Source organism: Primulina tabacum, chromosome 16 (assembly GCF_025594145.1).
Source record: "Primulina tabacum isolate GXHZ01 chromosome 16, ASM2559414v2, whole genome shotgun sequence".
Taxonomy (NCBI): domain Eukaryota; kingdom Viridiplantae; phylum Streptophyta; class Magnoliopsida; order Lamiales; family Gesneriaceae; genus Primulina; species Primulina tabacum.
This window is the reverse complement of record NC_134565.1, coordinates 18,614,731-18,637,791: the sequence shown is the minus strand read 5'-3', so window position 1 is coordinate 18,637,791 and position 23,061 is coordinate 18,614,731. Positions and strand designations below refer to the sequence as shown.

General features: G+C 39.0%; 1 protein-coding gene across 1 annotated transcript; it reads right to left on the bottom strand.

Moving 5' to 3' along the window:
- Positions 1–2,731: 2,731 nt before the first annotated feature.
- LOC142528386 (uncharacterized) lies at positions 2,732–3,944 on the bottom strand. The gene is made up of 2 exons (XM_075633431.1): positions 3,797–3,944; positions 2,732–3,159 (listed from the first exon to the last, which is right to left on the bottom strand). Exons 1-2 carry the CDS (start codon positions 3,942–3,944, stop codon positions 2,732–2,734), a joined length of 576 nt encoding a protein of 191 aa, XP_075489546.1.
- Positions 3,945–23,061: the final 19,117 nt, after the last annotated feature.

Genomic DNA, 23,061 nt, shown 5'->3' with positions numbered 1-23,061 from the left:
AAAGCACTGTTAGGATTTGATTGGATATGGGAAATTATTTCCGAACTATGACCCTTATACGGTGAGATGGTAACCGTTGTACGGCCTCACTCCATAGAGGATTAACATATTGGACATGGCCTCACTCCTTAGAAGATTAACATATAGGAGACTGATATCAGAAAACCATGGAAATCAGATGAATTTCAGTGCTAAACAAGTATGTCATACGAGCATGATATGTGATGACATGTTATGTTTATGAAGTATGAATTTTCGTTATTATTCAAGTTATGATATGCTATGTAAAATTTGAATTCAAGTATATGTATATATTGCTTCATGTCTCGAATGCCCCCCTCCCCCAACTTGCTGAGTATTTTCCAAAATACTCACGCCTTACTTCCTCCCCCACCCAGATAAAAGCAAAGAACAAATGGTAGAAGAGGAGCAAGAGCAATTTTGGGGATGATAGAAGATCTCGAGTTATTCCAGAAGTTTTAAAGCTTAGTTTAGGTTTATCGTTTCCGCACTATTAAAAAAATTTAATCAATTTATTTTGGTATTTAAGTTGTAAAGACGATTTTTTTGTTGATTATGATAAAATAAACTGGTTTTGGTATCTACTGTACTGCGAGGCTTGTTATTTGAAGATTATGTGATTGTTGAGAAACGTAGATATCGACTAAGCTCAGTCTCGGGGTGTGACATGTCATATATGTGTATTTGATGTAAAACAAGCATGAAAAACATTGGTTATATGTGCAAAGTTTGATGGGTTATGAATTAAACAATTTCTGAAAATTTTGTGTCACCAAAACCCATCACACTCTGTTATTTCAATTTCTGCAACTTATAGGTTGGTTTTTGGAAACATTTTCAACATATGATTTGTAGTTCTTTGTGTTACATTTTATTCGATAGTAAATTAGTAATTTTCTGATAAGAATCGAGGGAGATATGATTTTTATTGTAAAACCGCACAAAACATGTGAAATTTCTGTGTCACCAAAACTCGTCACCCTCTTTTTTTTCTATTTCTGTTATCTATACGTCGACTTTTTGGAACCGAATTGAACATATGATTTGTAGTACTCTTTAATACCTTCAAATCGATAGCACATTCATAATTTGTTGATAAGATATGAGATTGTTATGATTTTTATCGTAAAACTGCTCAAGCTGTGAAAATTTGTGCATGTTCTTCCCGTTTTCTCAAGTTTTTGGTTGCAGGCTTCGTTGGTATCTCCTGGATCTTTGCTGTTGTGTTTGGCTATAATTTAGGGTGTGTTTAGATGTTGCTAAGTGATCTGGTAGGGGCTGGAAATGGTCTGGTACAGCAGGAGCCGTGGGATGAAGTTTTGCGCAGGTTACGTGATGTAGGGGCTGTCGCGGTTCTGACGTTTTGGGGCTTAGGCGCTAGTTCTGAGTTAAAAAGGGCTTAACCATGGTCTTACGTTATCTCTAAGGTTGAGTCTAGGGCCTGGTTTGGGTTTGGTTAGAGCCAGATTAAGCGTGGAGTCGTTAGAAGCACATATGGGTAGTAGCATGTTTCCTTGGGACAACTTTGTTTTCTATGGATCGTAGGTTGTTTTAAGTTGGCTCGATTATGGTTTGGGCCTGGTTAGGGTCTTGGACAGTAGTTAGGATGCCGTCTAAGCATGTTTAATTAGTTAATTTTTGAGGTTGAGGCAGCATATCCAGAGTGTTTCAACGAAGACCACGATGTTTGTAAGTATGATTGATGTGCGAAAATATTTTATTTTTGAGGAATGTGATTTTTCTTGTGGCCATCTGGTAAAGCATGACTAGGGATATATGATTATGGGATTGAAAAGCGGTAAAGCATGATGGGAGACCTCTCCACCCGGTAAAGTATGACAGGGGATTTATGTATGTGGTAGTGCACATCCGGTCGAAAGGTTGTGGTGATCCCTGTCAGCCAAGTACTGTGGTTTAGTCTGATCAGACGATTTATGTTATGGATCATTTGCTTTGAAACATATTTCTACGCAAAATTATGTATGATATGATAGAAGCACTTTTATGAAAATGTTTATGCAGCTATGGCATGTCTATACTTATGTATGTTCAGCTTTTACTACATATGCGCTACTTTCAAATTCATGAATTTTATTAAGTATTATTTGCTATTTGTGGTTTATGCATGTTGAGTCTTTTGGCTTATAGGCTTGATCGATGCAGATGATGATGCTTTTGAGGAGGCAAGAGGTGCTGATTAGTAAGCTTGCTCAGACTGTGTGTAGTTCAAACCCGAGGATCGTTGTTGTTTTGAAAGGATCTTATGCACGTTAAACATTTTTACTCTGATTTTATTAATTCACGTTTTGTTGGAAACCAAGTATTTTCTTATGCTCGTTTTCGAATAATGCTATTTCAGTTGTTATGAATGATATTTTTATGCCGTGGAAATATTTTTGTACTAAAACTAATTTCAAGAATTTAGTAAAACATTTTATTTAATTTAGAATGCGAGGGTTTACTATTTAAATAAAAAAATTTTAATTTTTCGCAAATTTTATAATAGCATTAGTTATTTTAGCACGGGATGTTATATGTGCGCCCCACGAATTTTAGTAGCCCTAAAAATTGGAATTGTGCCTAGCATAAACTCAATAGAAAATTTCATCTCTCGGCTCGGTGGAATGCCAAAAACATCCTTAGGAAAGAAACTAGGAAATTCTCTAACAACCTCAACATCCTCTAACTTCTGAATGACAAGAATAGGAGCTTAAGTAATACATGCTATAAAATCTTGGCAGCTTCGCTTTATCAGTTTCCTCGCACAGATGCATGAGATAATGTGCTGCATTTGCTTGTTCCTTGCTGCCTCAAAGACAAAAGATTTCCCGCTGGGTGGTCGAATAGACACTAACCTCAGCCGAAAACCTATCGAAGCTCCATTCGAAGATACCCAATCCATGCCAAGAATGATTTCGAATTCAGACATTGGGAGTACGATGAGATCTGCCCGAACCACATCTTTCTGTAAACGAAGCTCCAAATTCTTCACAATTCTCGTTGTAACCATCTGATCACCAAAAGGATTAGAAACTCTAAAGCCCAATTCAAAATCCTCGGGTATAATCTTTAGTCGCTTGACGAATGTCTCAGATATAAATGAGTATGTAGCCTCTGAATCCAGCAATGCATAGGTAGCTAAACTTAAAATGAATATCATTCATGCGACAAATATACCATCAAATCCAGTCGTGTCGAAACTTAAAGGATTTTTATCGTTAATTACCAAGAAACTCTCGAAAATTACCACATTTGATCTCTACAATTCCATAAATTGCGAAACAGCCCCTGGTTTTCTAGAATTTTCAAAACATCCCCTAAACTTCTTAAGATTTTCAATTTAGTCCCTAAGTTTTTGAAAATTCCAGATTTCACCTTGTAGCTTTCGGTTCTCACGATTTTAGTCCCTGGACTGCTTAGAAATTATGTTTTAGCCCTTGAAATCTCGACCAAATGCAATTATGCCCTAAATCTCTCGATTTTTTCACTTTGGTCCTTAAAATTTTCGAAAAATACCACATATGCCCCAAAATTCTCGATTTATCTATTTTAAGCCCTAAAATTCTTATTTTGGCTTTATTCATTCTTTTGCATTATTAAGGCTTATATTTTATTCTCAATTTTTATAATTCTCAATGTCGTCCCTTAAATCCAACTAAAGTAGAGCATGCAACCTATTTTCCTCTAATTTTTTCATTATCCCAATCAATTCTCATAACCAATTTTACATTTCATGCAACAAAAGCAATATAAAAATGTTAAACAACTAGGTTACCAGTAATGAAAGTCGTGCCTGGCTCTTCTTCAGTTTCCTCAGCATGCATAACATAAGCTCTGCCAACAGTTGGCCCTTTCTTCTTTGGGATGTCCATGGATCTATGACCTTCCTCCTTGCATATAAAGCACTTGTATGTTACCCACATGTACTTGTGAATATGTGGGTGATTGCATTCCTTGCACAATGGCCTCTCCTCAGGTTTTGGGGCTCCAAACTATGGTGACTTCTGTTGCCCCGGCTTCTTCCATTGTCCTTGGGGCTTTTGCTGCCCTTGAGCTTTGGGAGGTCCCGTAAATTGCCTCTTGACTGACTGAGAGTTTTGTTAGTGCTGTTGTCTTTTGCGCTGCATCTCAAATTCAATATCATTCAGGGCTTGCTCAGCTTGAAAAGCACAAGCAGTGGAAGCTGCATAATCCGTCGGTCGCATCAACATCACATCACGACGTATAATAGGTCGAAGACCATCCATGAAGTGACTCAGTTTCTCAGCAGCATCCCTAGTTATAAGAGGTACAAAGTGACAACCCCCATCAAACTCCCCAACGAACTCAACCACATTCATGTCCTCCTGATGGACAGTCATAAACTCCTTCTTCAAGCGTCCTTGGACGTCAGAAGTAAAATAGTTCTCGTAGAAGATGTTTTTGAATTGCACCCAAGTGAGGGTAGCTAGATTAATACCATATTCGCTCCTTCCACCAAAGAGAAGCATCATCTCAAAGCATATAAGTAGCACACCTAACTCAGTCAGCATCTCCCATATGAAGATAATGGAAGTGCACCTCAAGGTATCTAATCCAACCCTCAGCAGCAAATAGGTCGGTGGTGCCTGAAAACTCCTTCGGACCCGACCTCCGGAACTGATCATAGATATCGTGTTGTGGCCTAGGAGCCTGCTGCTCAAAGAAACGTGCCATACTATCTAGAACACGAGTAACAGCATCCCCATTAGGAGGTAGGGGTGCATTCCTTTGATGATCCTCATGAGTATCGGCTTGCCTATCAGTACTAGGTGCGTCTAGGAGGCATTATATCTGAACGTTTTCCAAATTCTAAACTTAACCAACATGCATTTAAATATAAGCTTCAAATCATGCAGCATATAAGAATCCCTTTTTGAGCAAATTTAAGCATAAATATCAATTAACTTCAAAAAGCTTTCAAACATGTAACTTAAACGTATAAACCATGTAAACATGCAGGTGTTATCACTAAAATCATTTAAAGCAATTAAACTTACAAACTTGAGGTTTGATGACTGAGCTTTCTGGAACTGGCGGTGGCACAACCCTTTACAAGAACCTTGCTCTGATACCAATTGAAACGTCTACTGATCATTTTTCTTTAAAATGTACTTGAAAATTTTTTATCCTTCCTTCAAGCTTTCGGCCGAAATATATCAATATAAATAAATATATAATTTTGCACCATTTAAAATAACTCACCAAATATTTTACTCAAAATCCAAAACGCATTGCAAAACGTAGAATCGTCAACCAAAACCTAAAACTTACATTTTTCAAAATAAAGCATTAACTTTTTAATCCTCTCAAAACCACTCAAAAGCATAAAAGTCATAAATGCCATCAAAATCTTTAAATAAATCTTAAATAATATAAGTGCGGAAAAACTAGCAAAGGTCCTCGGGTTATGTGCACCATCAGCCCAGCTAGTTTAACCCTCAAGTCCTCCGTCATCAACAAAATCATGCTCACGTGCATCGTTCACACCTAGTGAATCTATTGAATCAGCAAATCTTAGCCATGATAACAAGTAATACATATACATTCACAAGAAATAGTGAAAGATACTTGTAATAAAATAGCTTTTCATGAACATGCATAAGCTCTAAAGCTTTTTCCCTCCATTATATCTTTTTTCATTTCATCATATACGTATATGTTTCCATTTTATTGAATTTAGATCATTAATTGTGACTTTTGTTTCAGCTTTGGTTTGATGGATCCATCTACGTGTAACCATGGTACCAGGCGGCGGAGACATCAGCGACACTCTTACCCGTCAACTGAGCCTTGGCCTTACGTATCATCATATCCTTTCATATTAGTCACAATCAAGCCGCCTCCTTTAACATTTCATTATATCCATCACTTATAAAAATTCATGCATATATATCATTTTTCCATTAAATCAAGCATGTAACACATATTTTAGCATTATTGTTTTTCATCGCAAAATCCCATAAACTTTCAAAATAAACATTTTAACATTCATTACAGCATTCAAGGCACTGTCAAGATGTCTAACATTTTTCATATGTAAAATGACCGTTTTGCTCCTGAAACCCTAACTTTCCCAAATTACCTTTGGACCTTAAAACGATGTCCCGAATCCATCCAAACTTACCATAACATCTTAAAATACACCCATAAATATTTCTTAGATGTAAACTTAAGCTCCTCGACTAAATACCCAATTTTTTTTAAAACTTGAAACTACGTCCCGATTTTAACCCGAATCGACTCAAAACTTAACCAAACTTGAACCATAGCTTATTAACACATAATCATAATTTGTGCAACCCAAATCAAACCATTTAAGACCATTGGAATAGCTTAGATCTCCTATTGAATTTTCTACACAATTTGATCAAACCCTAGCCCAAGTCAACCTATGAGATCTTCAAGCCCAACCCTTAGCCAACATGTCAAGACCCTAACCAACAATCCTATGACCTAGACCGAGCCTTTAACAATCTGCTGGAGCATTCTTACAACCGTTAAACGATCGGCCCTCAACCCATGCATCTACAAGGCTTGCGCGACTCATGCTTCCTCCTACAACCCTAGGCCTTTCACCAACTTTCGCTTTAGCTATTTAGGACCATGACTCGATCCATCTAGGGACCTCTGAACTCGTCCAATAGCAGCCCACAGCCGTGCCTTTCTATAACCAAGTTCGAACCCTAGTTTTGCAAAAAATCAAGGAAACGTCCAGGCCTAGCATCCTTACTGTCCAACCCTTAATCATGCATCTAGTAGTGCCTAAAACTACTGAAATTAGTCCTTTATTATGTCCCTACCATGTAATCCCCTTTGTGCAACATAAACATGTATTTAAAAGGATAAAAACCAAGGTTTTATCATGTATATGCTTCAAAAACGAAAAAAAAGGAGGGTTTTATATTTTTCATTCAAACATAATTAAATACACATAATATGGTATGAACAATGATTGAAGGAAGATTAAGACGTGCCTTTGCGTGTTTCACGAACGAAAAACAATACTTGACGTGAGGAACATTGACGGAGAGACAGGGAGGTATCGTGCTACATTTTTGTGCCACAAAACCGATGTGAATATGCTGATGTGTGGTGTTTCTGTGGCCGAGATTTTGATAGAACCAAATTAACCCTAGGAGTCTTGATGTGTTTGGGCAGTTTTGTTTGAATAAAAGAGCTTGGAAGCCTTGATTTTTTATATAAATAATTGGGTAGTAAGCTAAGCCCAATAATCTAGGTATAATAGGCTCATTAGGCCCATTAGACAGTAGGAAAATTATTTTGTTTATGATAGATTTTAAAAATATTAACCAAGCCTCCAAAAAGTCTTTGCTTTCGTCGAAAATCGATTACCGGTTTATAATACGACTCGACACGTAAAAACACCTCGAAAAGCACAATTTTCGAAAATACAATTTAAAATATATCATATATTAAATAATTTAAAAATAATAATTTAATAAAAATATTTCCACTTTATGGTCCCCAGTCTTCATTCCTCGACCACGTCTCGAATAACCTTTAAAACACAATTTTAATGCAATCTAATAGAAAACCATATTTTAACATGTAAACATGCCCGCCACATTTACTAAATGAAAATCAAATAATTTAATTTGGCATTCTCCATTATTCCTAAATTTTCATGCAATTGGATTACGTTATCGCATTTTGGACCTTACACCCGGCTTCATAATTTCTTTGGATGAACCTTGTTGTTTGCCGCATTACGTTATTACTTTGATATGCTTCAACTATTTATCGACTTTGTTGAAGTATCAATGACATTATCTCTTTCCCCGGATCATAATATTCGTCATCAACTTCAACTTGGACTTCGTTTTCACTTATTGAGATAGAGCTGGAATGAAACTTCTACTCGTTTTAAAATTCTACGAATTTTTTTAAAAAAAAAACACGAAATCCCATTTTTTTCGCATGCATGCAGGACAGCTGGAAATACAACTTTTGAAAATAAATGTAATCAAATGACAATAAAAAAGTGCAGTTTAAATTTGCCAACTCGGCCCTTAACCATGCATGAACGAAATAGAACGAGTAAAATACTAAAAATAGACTTCCTATCATAATAATACATAAAACTGATCATGTGTACTAAAAGCTCATAAAAACGTGATGTGCAGAAAAGTGGTCTTCGGGTCGTGTGCGCACATCTAGCCCTGCCTACTAACCATGCAGTAATTATGCATTAAATGCATAAAATCATTAAAAACATAATTTATTTAAAAACCCTAGATTGCAAGCATTCAGGTTACGTCATTTCAATTTCCTGAACATTACAACTCTCTTTCCCTTAAAATAAAATTTCTTCCTCAAAATTTAAAACATGCCAAATAACTCCGGGTAGCGACTCCTCATCTCGGCCTCAGTCTCCCAAGTAGCCTCCTCCTCGGAATGATTCAGCCACTTGACTTTGACCATGTGAATCACCTTGTTTTGTAGCCTCCTCTCATGTCTATCCAGTATCTGAGTGGGTCTCTCCTCGAATGACAGGTTCGGTGTCAGCTGTAACGGCTCATAGTTCAATACATGTGAAGTATTCGACATGTACTTCCGCAGCATAGAGACATGGAACACATTATGAACTCCTGCCAGATTCGACGGCAAGGCAACTCTGTATGCAGGTGTCCCAACACTCTCCAGTATCTCAAACGGCCATATGTATCTCGGACTTAACTTTCCCTTCTTCCCAAATCTCATCACGCCCTTCATCGGTTGCGACCTTCAGAAACATGTGGTCTCCTACGACAAACTCAAGATCTCGGCGCTGTTGATCTGTGTAACTATTTTGCCGGCTCTGAGCGATCTTCATCTTGTCTCGGATCTTGATTACTAACTCTGCAGTATGACTGACAATATCCTCTCTCATACCTCATCCCAATACACTGGAAACCTATACTTCCTCCCATACAATGCCTCATATGGAGTCATACCAATCGATGCCTGAAAACTGTTGTTATACATGAACTCCACAAGAGGTAAATTTGGCTCCCAGCTGCCCTGGAAGTCGATCATGCAAGCTCTGATTAGGTCCTCCAGGATCTGAATCACACTCTCTGAATGTCCGTCTGTCTGAGGAGGTAAGGCAGTACCAAATATCAGCTTAGTGCACAAGGCCTGGTGTAGACTCTTCCAGAACGCAGACGTGAAACTCAGATCCCTATCTGACATGATTGATACTGGAATCCCATGTAGTCTGACAATCTCTCTGATGTACAGCTCTGCGTACTGAGTCCTGGTGAAAGTCTTCTTGATCTGTAGGAAATGAGCTGATTTAGTGAGCCGATCAACGATCACCAATACGACATTATATCCACCAGTCGTCCTCGAAAGCCCTGTCACGAAATCCTAGTGATGTTCTCCCATTTCCACTCGGGAATGGGGAGTGGTCTAAGGTTCTCTGCAGGTCTCTAATGCTCTGCCTTGACCTGCTGACATGTGGAACACTCGGAGATGATCTATCTTCATGCCCGGCCACCAATAAAGAGACTGAAGATCTTTATGCATCTTCGTACTCCCTGGATGGATGGAGTACGGGGTAATGTGGGCCTCGCTCAAGATATCTGCCCTCAGGGAATCACTATCAGGAACCCACAGCCGGTCTCTATATATGACTATGCCGTCCACAACTGTATACATTCTCCGGCCCTTAGCCTCATCCCTCTGTCTCCACTTCAGCAACTGCTGGTCAGAAATCTGCCTTGCCCATATTCTGTCTCTCACAATCGGCTGTACTATCAGATTAGCAAGATTTGGGGCATCTCCCCTGCATAAACTGCAAGCTCGAACCTCTGATTCTTTGCCTGCAGTTGTCTTTGTACCTAAAAATGAGCAATCAATGCGTTCTTACTAATCAGTGCATCTGTAACCACATTAGTCTTACCCGGATGGTAGCTAATGTCACAGCCATAGTCCTTCACCAACTCTAGCCACCTCCGTTGTCTCATGTTCAGCTCCTTCTGCGTGAAGATGTACTTCAGGCTCTTGTGGTCACTGAAAATCATGCACTTCTCCCCATAAAGATAATGTCTTCAGATCTTCAGGTCAAATACCACTGCAGCTAACTCGAGGTCACGAGTCGGATGATTCTTCTGATGAGTCTTCAACTGTCGGGACGCATAAGCTATAACTCTGTCATGCTGCATCAACACTAAGCCCAAACCTAGCCTCAAAGCATATGTAAATACCAAAAACTCACCCTGCCCTGATGGCATAGCTAGAACTGGTGTTGTGGTCAATGCTTGCTTCAGTCTATCAAAGTTCTCCTGGTAGTCTGCTTCCAAAATAAACTTGGCATTCTTCTTCGTCAAGGTGGTCACAGGCACCGCAATAGAAGAGAAGCCATGAATAAACTTCCTGCAATAACCAGCCAATCCCAAGAAGCTACGGATCTCTGTGAAGCTCTTAGGCACTGGCCAATCTCTGACTGCCTCCACTTTGCTGGGGTCGACCTCTATACCATCCCGAGATATAATGTGGCCCAAGAATGCCACTCTGCCAAGCCAGAACTCGGACTTACTGAACTTCGCATAGAGTCGTATGTCCCGTAGAGTCTGCAATAAGGTCCTCAGGGGCTGATTGTGCTCCTCTCGGCTCCTCAAATAAATCAGTATGTCATCTATAAAAACTATGACAAATTGATCCAGATATGGCTGAAACACGCGATTCATGAAATCCATGAAGATCGCTGGCGCATTCGTCAAACTGAAGGGCATTACCAAAAACTCATATTGCCCATAACGCGTCCTGAATGTCGTCTTATACACATCAGACTCTCTAACCTTCAGCTGATGGTATCCGGATAGGAGGTCTATCTTCGAAAATACCGATGCTCCCTGAAGCTGATCAAACAAATCCTCAATCCCTGGCAATGGATATTTGTTCTTGATCGTGACTCTTTTCAACTCTCGGTAATCTATGCAGAGTCGCATGATTCCGTCTCTCATCTTGAAAAATAGTATCGGTGCGCCCATTGGAGAAAAGCTAGGGCAAATGAAACCCTTATCTAGCAAATCATGTATTTGATCTTTCAAATCCTTTATCTATGCATGTGCTAGTCGGTAGGCGCCTTAGAAATAGGCATGGTACCTGGTATAAGCTCGATAGAGAGATCCACATCTCTGTCTGGCGGAATGCCTGCAACATCATCAGGGAAAACACTGGGGAAATCTCTGACCACGTCGATGTCCTCTAGCCTCTGACTGGCTGGCTCTGACACTGATACAATAATGGTCAAAACTCCTGGCAGCCTCTCTCCATGAGCTTCCTCGCACACATGCAGGAAATGACGTGCAACATCTGCTTGTATCTTGCTGCCTAAAAAATAAATGGTTTATCGCTAGGCGTTCGGACAGATACTGACCTCTGTGGAAAGTCTACGACAGCTCCGTTCAAAGAAATCCAGTCAATACCCAGAATGGTATCAAACTCCGACAACGATAGCACAATCAAGTCTGCCTGCATCGCGTATTTTGGTAACAGAAGCTCCAAACCACTCACTATCTAAGAAGTGAACATCTGATCCTCGGATGGAATCAATACACTGAATCCTGAATCCATCGCCATCGGTATGATTCCTAGTCGCTGGACGAACGTCTCAGATATAAAAGAATGTGTAGCTCCGGAATCTAGCAATGCATGCATGGGTACACCTGAAACAAATATCAATCCTGCGACAAAATATATCATCAAATATGTTCGCATTGAAACTTAAGAAATTTTCTACCAGCAATTATCCCGAAATCCTCGAAAAATTACGGATTTAACCCAAGTATTCCTCCAAAAATTTCAAAATATGCAGTTTAGCCCTTAAAGTTTCGAAAATTACAAATTTTTCCCTATGCAAATTTCGAAAATTGCATCTTTGATCCCTCACAAATTTCGAATTTTAGCCCCTTATAACCACAAAATTCTCGAAAGCTGAGAATTTATACTCAAAATTCAGAAGATTCGAAAATAGCCCCTTAAAAATTCAATTTTCGTCGATAGGCAGGTCCTCATAATGTCGGTTATTACACTTAGGTCCTTAAAATGTTCGATTCATACAATTCAATCCTTAATTCCATCTAGGTAGAGCATGCATCCAAAATAAATTCTATGTTAACAAACCCATATTCAATTCTCATACCAAACACATAATCCATGCAATGAAAGGATAAATTAAAATTTTAAACATAAGGGTTACTAGTGATCAACGTCAAATCTGACTCCGCCAAAGCCTCCTCGGCATGCATCACATATGCCCTGCCAGTAGTTGGACCCTGGCTCCTAGGGTAGTCTCCCGCTTTGTGACCCTCATGCCCTCAAATGAAGCATTTGTAGGTCCCCCATAAACACTTACCGAGGTGGAACCGGTTGCACTGATCCCTCCTACCGGAGGGATGCATCATCTCTCAACATATATGTGGTGCACATGACCCGGTCGCCAACCCTCATATCGTGGTACTGAATGTGTAGCTCCAAGGATCGAATCCAACCCTCTGCCAAGAAAGGATCAGTGGTGCCCCCGAACTCCTTCGGGTTGAGTCGCCTAAACTGCTCATAAATATCGGTCTAAGGTCTGGGAGCCGGCTGCACCTGCTCCAAAAGCCTAGCCATACCCTCCAGTACACGGGTAGCTGCATCTCCTGGCGGTGGTGGTTGTGGTCCTCTGCCACCTCCAGGAATATTGTCATGTCTGTCTTCACTGGGTTCACGTCTGGGAGGCATAATATCTGAATATTGTCCAAATTCTAAACGTAACCCATAATGCAATTTAATCTAGTTTTGAAAATAGTAAATCCTTCAATCGTGAAAGCATCTAAACATGTAATGAAAATTGAAAATCATGTAATCATACAGGTGATAGCAGTAAAATCATTTAAAACATTTAAAATATAAAAGATTACGTACTTGAGGCTTGAAGACTTAGCTGCAGAAGCTGGCAGTGACACAACCCTATACAGGACCTTCGCTCTGATATCAACTGAAATGTCTACTCGTTTTAAAATACTACGAATTTTTTATTTTTTTTAACACGAAAATCCCATTTTTTACGAATTCATGCAAGACTGCTGGAAATACAACCTTTGAAAATAACTTTAATCAAATGACAATCAAAAACTGACTCTAAAATTTGTCAACTCGGCCCTTAACCATGCGTGAACGAAATAGAGCGAGTAAAATATTAAAATCGACTTCATATCATAATAACGTATAAAAATGATAATGTCTACTCAAAGCTCATAAAAACACAATGTGCGGAAAAGTGGTCATCGGGTCGTGTGTGCACATCTAACCCTGCCTACTCAGAGTTTGGCACCTCTAGGCTCCTACTCAAAATTCTCACCTGCATCACACACGTCTAGTGAATCTAAAGACTCAACACACTTGTACTGTTGATAGAAAATGAAAATACATAAATGCGACAGTGAAAACTACTGTAATAAAATACGTTTCATGAACTTAAAAGCATAAAGGTAAACATGTCATGGAAATCATATCGTGTCAAAACAGCTCATCGTATCATCATATACTTACAAATTTACTTTGATTGAATTCAGTTCATTAGTTGTGACTTTAGTATCAGCTCTATTTGATGGATCCATCTACGTATAACTGTGGTATCCGGCAGCTGTCGAACAACAGTGACAGTATTATCCATCCACTATGCCTAGGTGTCATCATCATTGTATACATATATCGTCAGTCACAACCAACTTCCATCCTTCAAAAATATCATCATTTTCATCACTTAACAAAAATCATGCATATACGTAATTTTCCTTAAAACCAAGCATGCAAATATGTTGTTCTTAATTTCATAAAAATCATATACGTGAAACAAAAACATTTAAATAAAACATGTCAAATTTTTCTCAGGGCGCTTCGAGGACAAAATCTCGAATCATGTGCAAAATGACCAATTTACCCCTGGAAACCCAAAATGACCATTTTATCCCTAAACCTCAAAATTTCGACCCGAAGGCAACCAGGCTTAAATCACAATTCAAATATTCCTAATCAAGCCTTGTACGACCCAACCTAACACTCATCAAACTCGGTCATAACGTCGTAACGATACACCAATCAAGATAATAGCGCTAGAACCAAAGCTTTTTACCCTCTGCACTAGCACCTAGGCGCCTGCACCAAGACGCTGCGGCACTTGGTTAGTGCCTAGACGCCAGGTATCAGCGCTGCGGCACTACTAGGTGTGAAGCACAGGCGTAGCGGCGCTCAAAATGCATCGTCGCGGCGCTAACCCTGTGCGACCCAAATACTAAGAAGCCATCTTCTACCCTGTTCTCACCCTACTCAGACCAACCTTGAACCGCTCATTCCTAGCCCACCACTTGACCCTCCTAGACCTACTTAACCAAGGACCCTTGCCCCATGCACGCTGCACACGAGATCCACTCATCACGAACCATGAAATCCAATCACCTAGCCCCAACTAGCGGCTAGCCTCTTCGATCTCCCTTCCACTCGATCCTAGCCATGCTTGGCCTCCTTGGACCACGGCTTGGACCCACCAGGGTCTGCACCTCGCCCTGGTTTGGCCCTGCATGACCAAGCCCTCCCCAAATACCCACTTAACCGACCACATAACTCTAGATCCCAAATATCCTATCGATTTCTCACCAAGGCTCGATTCGATCTCGACTCCAGCATCATATCCCCTAATTTCACAGCCTACATGCCCCTTAGAAATCATAGAAATCAGCAGCCCCTTGCAACAATCCATAAAAACGTGTGAATGAGTTAAGAAACGATGCAAATTTCATGTCCAACTTAAAAAAATGCATACACAAGGTAGATCATAACATTTGCATACAAACACATAAACTTCAGCATGCTTATGACGTGTATGATGAGAAAACTAAAATAAAATCGTGCCTTAACAAAAATGTTATTAAAAACTCGAAGAACTACGCGCGGGGCGTGAACCGGAGAGGTGGGGAGAAGCTTTCTTGAAGGAACTAGCTATGGCCGAAGTTTCTGCTGCAAAAACCTAGAGGATGGCTACTGATGGGAGGGTAGGGGATGGCTGCAATTTAGGGGTAGGTTTAGGGTTGCTTAATGGGTTTTTTAAATAGGTTAATTAAGCACTAATGGACTCTAATATAAAAATTAATTGATAAAAATGATTTTGAGCCCATTAAGCTTTGAAATAAAACCAACAAGCCCAAAAAAACCGTCGAAAAATATTTTGTTTTGATAAATTTTTGAAATTATTGCCCGAGCCCTCAAAAAATCATCTAAATCGTTAAAATTTGTGTACCGGTTAAAAATATAGCCCGGTGGATAAAAATACCGAGTCAATGCCCATTTTCAAAAATCATACTTAAAACTCCTCATATTAAATAATTAAAAATAATTATTCAATAAAAATATTTTTCCTGAATATCATCGTTCTCGAGCACGAAAATGCAACTTGAATCCTAATGTGTGAAACTTTAAAATAATCGTGAAATAAATTCTAAAAATGCAGTAATTAAGCATTAAATGCATAAAATCATTAAACAAGTAATTTAAATAAAAATCTTAGATTGCATGCATTCAGGTTACGTTGTTTAAATTTCCTCGACCTTACATGGAACTACTGGAATATTAACACATTTTGGAGTAAACAAATTCAATTCTACGTGTTTGTCAAATGGTATGTTTTTAGAATGAAGAATTGTATAGCACAAGGTGTCTATATTTTTTTTCTTCTCATAGGCTATATTACAACGGCTACTTTCCAACAAACATATTTGCAACAGCTATATTCCAACGACTACTTTGCAATGATTATATTCCAATTATTGTAAACTACAATGACTCAAAATTAAAAATTCCATCTCCCTTTAATATCTTGACATAGACGTTCGTGGATGATAAGTTGCTCATATATCATTTGCGAAGTGTCTTTCGAAAGGATTGCGCATTCCTTTAGTTTAACTTTGGATATGCCAGATTTTGCTTTCATCTCCTCTACTTCGAGTTGTTTTTGTTTCATTTCAACTTCAAATTTTTCGTGCTTGTATATTCAGTAAACTTTGCAAACATATTGTCTAAGTTTGATGTCATTCACACCATGTCAGATTTTGTTTTGTCTTTTCCATTTCTTTTTGCTGCCTTCTGACCCATTGGACGAGTTTTATCTTCGTTTAGGTCTACATATAGACTTGCATCTTGGTTGGATGAGGTGTTGCTTGCTATCGACTACGAGGTCCTTGTGTTCTTTGTGCCAACAAGGTGATCGACGGATTGTGGAGTAAACATTGGACGGTCTTTTACGATTCTCTACACATGCTCGAGATTAAATGCGATACTGTTATTTTCCTCGCGATATTTTTCATATGCAATCCATAGTATATCCTCATCACTATGGCCGCTGTGATATGCACTATGAAAGAGAATCGGTTACGGTGCCCGGATACGCGACGGAAGTTTCGAAATTATTTTTCATACAAGAAAAATCGAGCACCCCAACTTATTGTGTGTAGCAAATAACATAAACACAAAAATGACATTCATAGTGTGTTTAGTAATATACCTAGCAATCACAAAGATTGATTATTAGCTCCAACCAAGTTGTAAACAACTTGACTTTTGAAGGTAGACAATCTACAAGCTTCCCTTGAGCACTCCTTGCTCATATTCCTTCTTTCCTTTAAATTAGGTCCATCACTAACAAGGTAGATCCACTCTAATTTTGCACTAGAAAATTAGAGCATTTTTCTTTGAGAAGTGTAGGCTTTCCTCAACAAAAATGAAGAAAAAAATTTGGAGAAAAATGGTAGGAAGTTTCGGCCACTATGCTAGGAATGAATGGGAGAGTTTTTTTCTTTGGTGTATGAAAAGTAAAAAGTAGCATTTGCATGCCATGTCTTGTTTAATGAAAAAGTTGCCTCCAAATGAAAAAGTAAAAAATAGCATTTGCATGCCATGCCTTGTTTAATTAAAAAGTTGCCTCCAACCTTCACCTCCCAAGCATGCAATTCTATTTGGGTTTGTAACAATTACAAAGCCCTTAGACTTTAATTTAATTGTCTGAAACAAATTTTAGGCCAATTAATCCTTACTTGATTTTACCCAAGCCCACTAGTTGAATAATTTGTTCCTATTGGGCTCTACAAGACCCAATATTATTTAATAAATTCAACACTTGAATTAATTTAATTATTTGAACTCTATTGGGCCCACTAATGTTTAATTAATTCAACACTTAAATTAATTTAATTTAGTCCATAACAATATTTATGAAAATCACAATTTTCAAATACATTATGTATTTGGCCAACTTTTAATTTAGGAACAGTTCCTCAAATTAAAAGTTACATTTCCCATAATCCTCTTATAGAAGTCATACTTCTATTTTTCTTTGCACTTATAAACTCCTTTATAAGCCGTTCAACACATTGAACTATTTTACTTCTCAACGGGATCTAAAAAGTTAGCACGTGTGTGACCCTCAATGGTTCATTGATACAACTAGCAGTGGGTTAACATCTCTATGTGATTCGGGACTAAACATGTCCTTATATGAGCATACCCCAATTGCTACATTCTTACTTATCAACTCCTTGATAATAAGAACTTCAGATCTCAAGTCTGATAGTACCCAACCAATCATGTTAAACGCCTAGCAGCATCGTTTACATGATTCCCTAGGTATCAAATGATAGTGCCTGCAAGAGCAATCAATTATGGTTAGCGTAAAGTACTGGTCCCTTCATCTCATATATCCCGACCGATTCGACAACTATTGGTATATGTTAGTTGTCAAAGAATAGATACTATGTGTCATGTCGTAGTTGCATCGATGGTGTAATCTAATAAACCTCTTTCTTAATTACCACCAACACTCTGATCAGAGATTTCAAACTACATACACATAGGATATCCATACTCGAAGGTAAGCGGTGAATCCCAGACTACAATGCATCGACTCCTATATATTTCGACAAAACACCCAACCTTGCCACCTGATGACCACATATGAGTCGGTAAACAAGTCAAAGTGAAATGCTAGCATATCGAGTCTCAATGTTGTCCCGGGTCATAAGAACTAATGGTGTACAACCATAAACTATGACATTTCCACTCGATAAGTGAGATATACTTGGAAAGTCCTTTATGGAGGGTTGTTCAGTGCACTCTACAAGTAGCACCTATCTGCATGCTCGGACATCACAATGTCCCCTACCAATGAAACATAGTACTCACATCGTAGATACAAGTCTCAAACTCGAGCGGCTTATATCCTTCTTAACGCGGCTGAATCGACTAGAACTGTTTAAAATATACAGTACTCCAAATATGAGTTTCATGATACTCGTCATATGAGCTTCTCATATTCTTTCTACTATTTGTATATTCAAGGACTTCATATATTCAACAAGCATGGGTATACAGATAAAGATGTTCCAAAACAATAATTTCAAATATTATTAAAATAAATATTGTTTATACATAGAGTTTCAATATGAACCATCGGCCAACACTTGGCTCGACGGGCACCTACCCTAACAATCTCCCACTTGCACTAGAGCCAACTACCCATGTAACGCCCCAGATTCGACGATTGTCCTCACTGTACAAAGATGACTCTTTCCAGCGTGCTTATGTCCTCACTCACACGCACTCTGAGATACTTCCCAGGGGGTCACTAATCCCAAAATTGCCCCAAGTCAAGCACGCTTAACTTTGGAGTTCTTATGTGATGAGCTACCAAAAAAAGATGCACCTTCGTGATATGAGTAGTACATATCAAATCTTTTAAGATCTCTTCAACTGTACAGTCCAATACATTGAACAGTCTCGGAATTCCTCTCATTCCGGTGTGGGATCGGTTCATTCATGTTCCCTCCACCTAGAAGCCTGCCAGGAGCCGCTCATTGTCCGTGCAACCTCATGGCACAGGCGATCACCCCACGCCCTATTCAGCTCCGGGCCTCACATGCCCACCAGCTTCAGCTTGGTTCGTCCCCGAACCACACCGTACTCAGAGAGGTCGGCTCTGATACCAACTGTAACGCCCCAAATTCGACGACTGTCCTCACTGTACCAAGACGAGCCTTTCTAGCGTGCTTATGTCCTCACTCACAGGCACCCTGAGATACTTCCCATGGGGTCACCCATCCCAAAATTACCTCAAGTCAAGCACGCTTAACTTTGGAGTTCTTATGTGATGAGCTACCGAAAAGAAGATGCACCTTCGTGATATGAGTAATACATATCAATATTTTAAGCCCTCTTCAACTGTACAGTCCATTACATTGAACAGTCTCGGAATCCCTCTCATTCCAGTGTGAGATCGGTTCATTCATGTTCCCTCCACCTAGAAGCCTGCCAGGAGCCGCTCATTGTCCGTGCAACCTCATGGCACCGGCGATCACTCCCCGCCCAATTCAGCCCTGGGTCTCACATTACCCCTATGCTTCAAACCAATCGATTCGCGATGCTTCTCGAATAATGGTCCAGGTAAAGGTTTAGTTAGTGGATCAGCAACATTATCTGCGGAGCCGACCTTTTCAATCAACACTTCTCTTCTTTCCACAATCTCTCGGAGGATGTGGTACTTTCTCAATACATGTTTGGATTTCTGATGAGACCTTGGCTCCTTTGCTTGAGTTATAGTTCTCGTGTTGTCACAAAACACCGGGACAGGAGCAACTCCATTAGGAATGACGCCCAAATCTTGGACGAAATTCCTTATCCAAACAGCCTCCTTTGTTGCAGCTGATGCAGCAATGTATTCGGCCTCAGTGGTGGAATCCACAGTACTGTCTTTCTTAGAACTCTTCCAAGAGACAGCAGCACCATTGAGCATGAATATGAACCCAGAGGTTGACTTCGAGTCATAGATATTGCTTTGGAAGCTAGAGTCGGTATAGCCTTCCAATTTCAGTTCTCCACCCCCATAGACCAAGAACAGCTTGTTGGTCCTTCTCAAATACTTGAGAATGTCTTTCACAGCTTTCCACTGTGGAAGACCAGGATCCAATTGATATCTACTCACTACACTTAGTGCAAAAGCCATGTCAGGACATGTAGATATCATCTCATACAAAATGCTACCAATTGTTAGAGTAGGTGCCCGTCGAGCCAAGTGTTGGCCGAGTGTTCACAATGAAACTCTATGTATAAACAATCTTTATTTTAATAATATTTGAAATTATTGGCACATTTTTATCTGAATACCCATGCTAGTTGCATAGATAAAGCCCTTGAATATACAAATAGTAGAAAGAATATGAGATGCTCATATGATGAGTATCATGAAACTCATATTTGGAACACTGTATATTCTAAACAGTTCCTAGTCGATTCAGCCGCCGCTAAGAAGGATATAGGCCGCTCGAGTTCGAGACTAGTATGTGCGATGTGAGTACCATGTTTCATTGGTAGGGTACATTGTGATGTCCGAGCATGCAGATAGGTGCTCCCTAGTAGAGTGCACTGAACAACCCTCCATAAAGGACTTTTCAAGTGGTTCTCACTTATCGAGTGGAAACGTCCTAGTTTATGGTTGTACACCATTAGTCCTTATGACCCGGGACAACATTGAGACTCTATATGCTAGAATTACACTTTGACTTGTTTACCGACTCTCATGGGGTCATCAGGTGGCAAGGTTGGGTGTTCTGTCGAAACATATAGGAGTCGATGCATTGTAGTCGGGGATTCACCGCTTAGCTTCGGGTATGGATATCCTATGTGTTCTCATGTGTATGTAGGTTGAAATCTCTGATCAGAGTATGGTGGTAATTATGAAAGGGGTTTCATATATTACACCATCGATGCAACTACGACATGACACATAGTATCGATTCATTGACAACTCTCGATAAACCAATGGTTGTCGAATCGGTGGGGATATATGAGTTGAAGGGACCGTACTGTACGCTAACCATAATTGAATGGTTCTTGCAGGCACTACCATTTGTTACCTAGGGAATCATGTAAGCGATGCTGCTAGGCGTTTAACATGATTCGTTGGGTACTATCAGACTTCAGTTCTGACGTTTTTATTTTCAAAGAGTTGATAATTAAGAATGGAGCAATTGGGGTATGCTCATATAAGGACATGTTTAGTCCGAATCATATGGAGATGTAAACCCACGGCTAGTTGTATCAATGAACCATTGAGGGCCACACAAGTACTAGCTTTCTAGATCCCGTTGAGAAGTAAAATTGTTCAATGTGTTGAACGGCTTGTAAATGAGTTTATAAGCATAAATAAAATAGAAGTATGACTTCTATGAGAGAAATGTGACTTTTAATTTGTGGAAGTGTTCCTAGATTAAAAGTTGGCCAAATAAATAATGTATTTGAAAATTGTTATTTTCATAAACATTATTATGGACTAAATTAAATTAATTAAAGTGTTGAATTAATTAAACACTAGTGGACCTAGTAGAGTCCAAATAATTAAATTAATTCAAGTGTTGGATTAGTTAAACAATATTGGGCCATGTAGAGCCCAATTAGAAATAATTATTCAACTAGTGACTTGAGTGAATTCAAGTAACGTTTAATTAGTCTCAAATATGTTTGAGATAATTAAAATAGGTCCATGGATTTTTAATTGTTAAAAATCAAATAAGACTTGCATGCATGGGAGGTGAAAAGTTGGGAGACAACTTTTGCAACATCCAAGGCATGGCATGCCTTTGGAATTCACACATTTTCCCACAATCAAGACTAGTCTTCTCTCCTCCTATTTTTGAAGGGCATGGACGAAACTAGCAAGGAGGATTCTCCAAGTTTTTCTCTCATTTTTCTTTTTCAATAGTTGAGGAAAGAAAACACTTCTCAAAGAAAAATGCTCTAATTTTTCTAGTGCAAAATTAGAGTGGTTCTAGCTTGTTGGTGGTGGGCTTAATTTTTGAGCAAGGTGGGCTCAAAGGGAAACTTGAAGATTGTCTTGCCATTCAAGAGCTAAGGTGTTTACACCTTAGTTGGAGCCATCATCAATCTTTTAAGATTGATAGGTAAATCTTTAAAACACCCTATGTACGTCATAGTTTGTGTTTTTGTATATGCTACACCCTAGTACATGAGGTGGCCGAAAATTTCATGCTAGAAAATATGATTTCCGAATTTTTGTTGCTTCCGTTGCGTTTTCGGTCACTTAAAATCGATCCCTTTCAAGTGGTATCAGAGCTAAGGGTACTAGTTTTTGTAGCATATACATAACATTATATTGAGGTCGATTTCTAACCGCATGAGATGAAATTTTTGCAACAAAATAAAGGCATTTTGGGGGCAAGTTTCGTGCAGCATGTTGCTGCCCATTTCGGGCAGCTCGGGCTGCCCGAAGGGCTGCCCATTTCGGGCAGCAAGGGCAGCCCCAGCCCCCGAACGGCCCCCTTCAAAAAATAAAAAAAAAATTTGGGCATGTTGGCCGGAATCCGGCGACGGTGCTCCGGCGACGGCGATGACGACTTGGGTTTTTCAAGAGGTGTTTTGAAATATCTAAGTGTCATGGGCCTTGAGTTGTTGGGCCATTAGATGGCTAATACAATTTTTGAATTTAAATGGGCCAAAATGTTTTTGGTGAAAAATGATTTTTTTGGGGCCCTTAAGTTTAAATTTACAAAAATTGCAAATATTTTCTCATGAAATGAATAATTGAAGTTGGACTTTAATTATTTATAGTAAATTGTGATTTACAAGAAATTCGGTTATAAATAAATTAATTAGAAAGTAGACAAAGGTGTTTGTATACTTTGTTAATTTAGTTTATAATCGTTGCGGTTAGTGATTGAATCAAGATATATAATATTGGATCAATTAATTATTGTGATAATTAATTGATGGTGTATGATATGTGATATTATGCATGAAGGATGATCAAAAGCCCAAGCCCAATTTGCTAGGTGTATGCTAGGATATTTTGTGTTGAATGATTGTAATAATTATCAAATTTAAAGTGGGCTTGGTTTATGGCCCGTTCCCACCCCATGAGATGTATCCCTATTTGCCATGGATATTTATTTGTAAATATTAGTATAGTGGATGATC

Excerpts from the sequence above, each read along its gene's own strand:
- LOC142528386 (XM_075633431.1), bottom strand. The coding sequence starts at position 3,944 with ATGTGGGTAACATACAAGTGCTTTATATGCAAGGAGGAAGGTCATAGA. Across the intron at positions 3,160-3,796 it reads AGGCACGACTTTCATTACTG|CTACCTATGCATTGCTGGAT; the intron begins GTAACCTAGTTG and ends TTTTAAGTTTAG.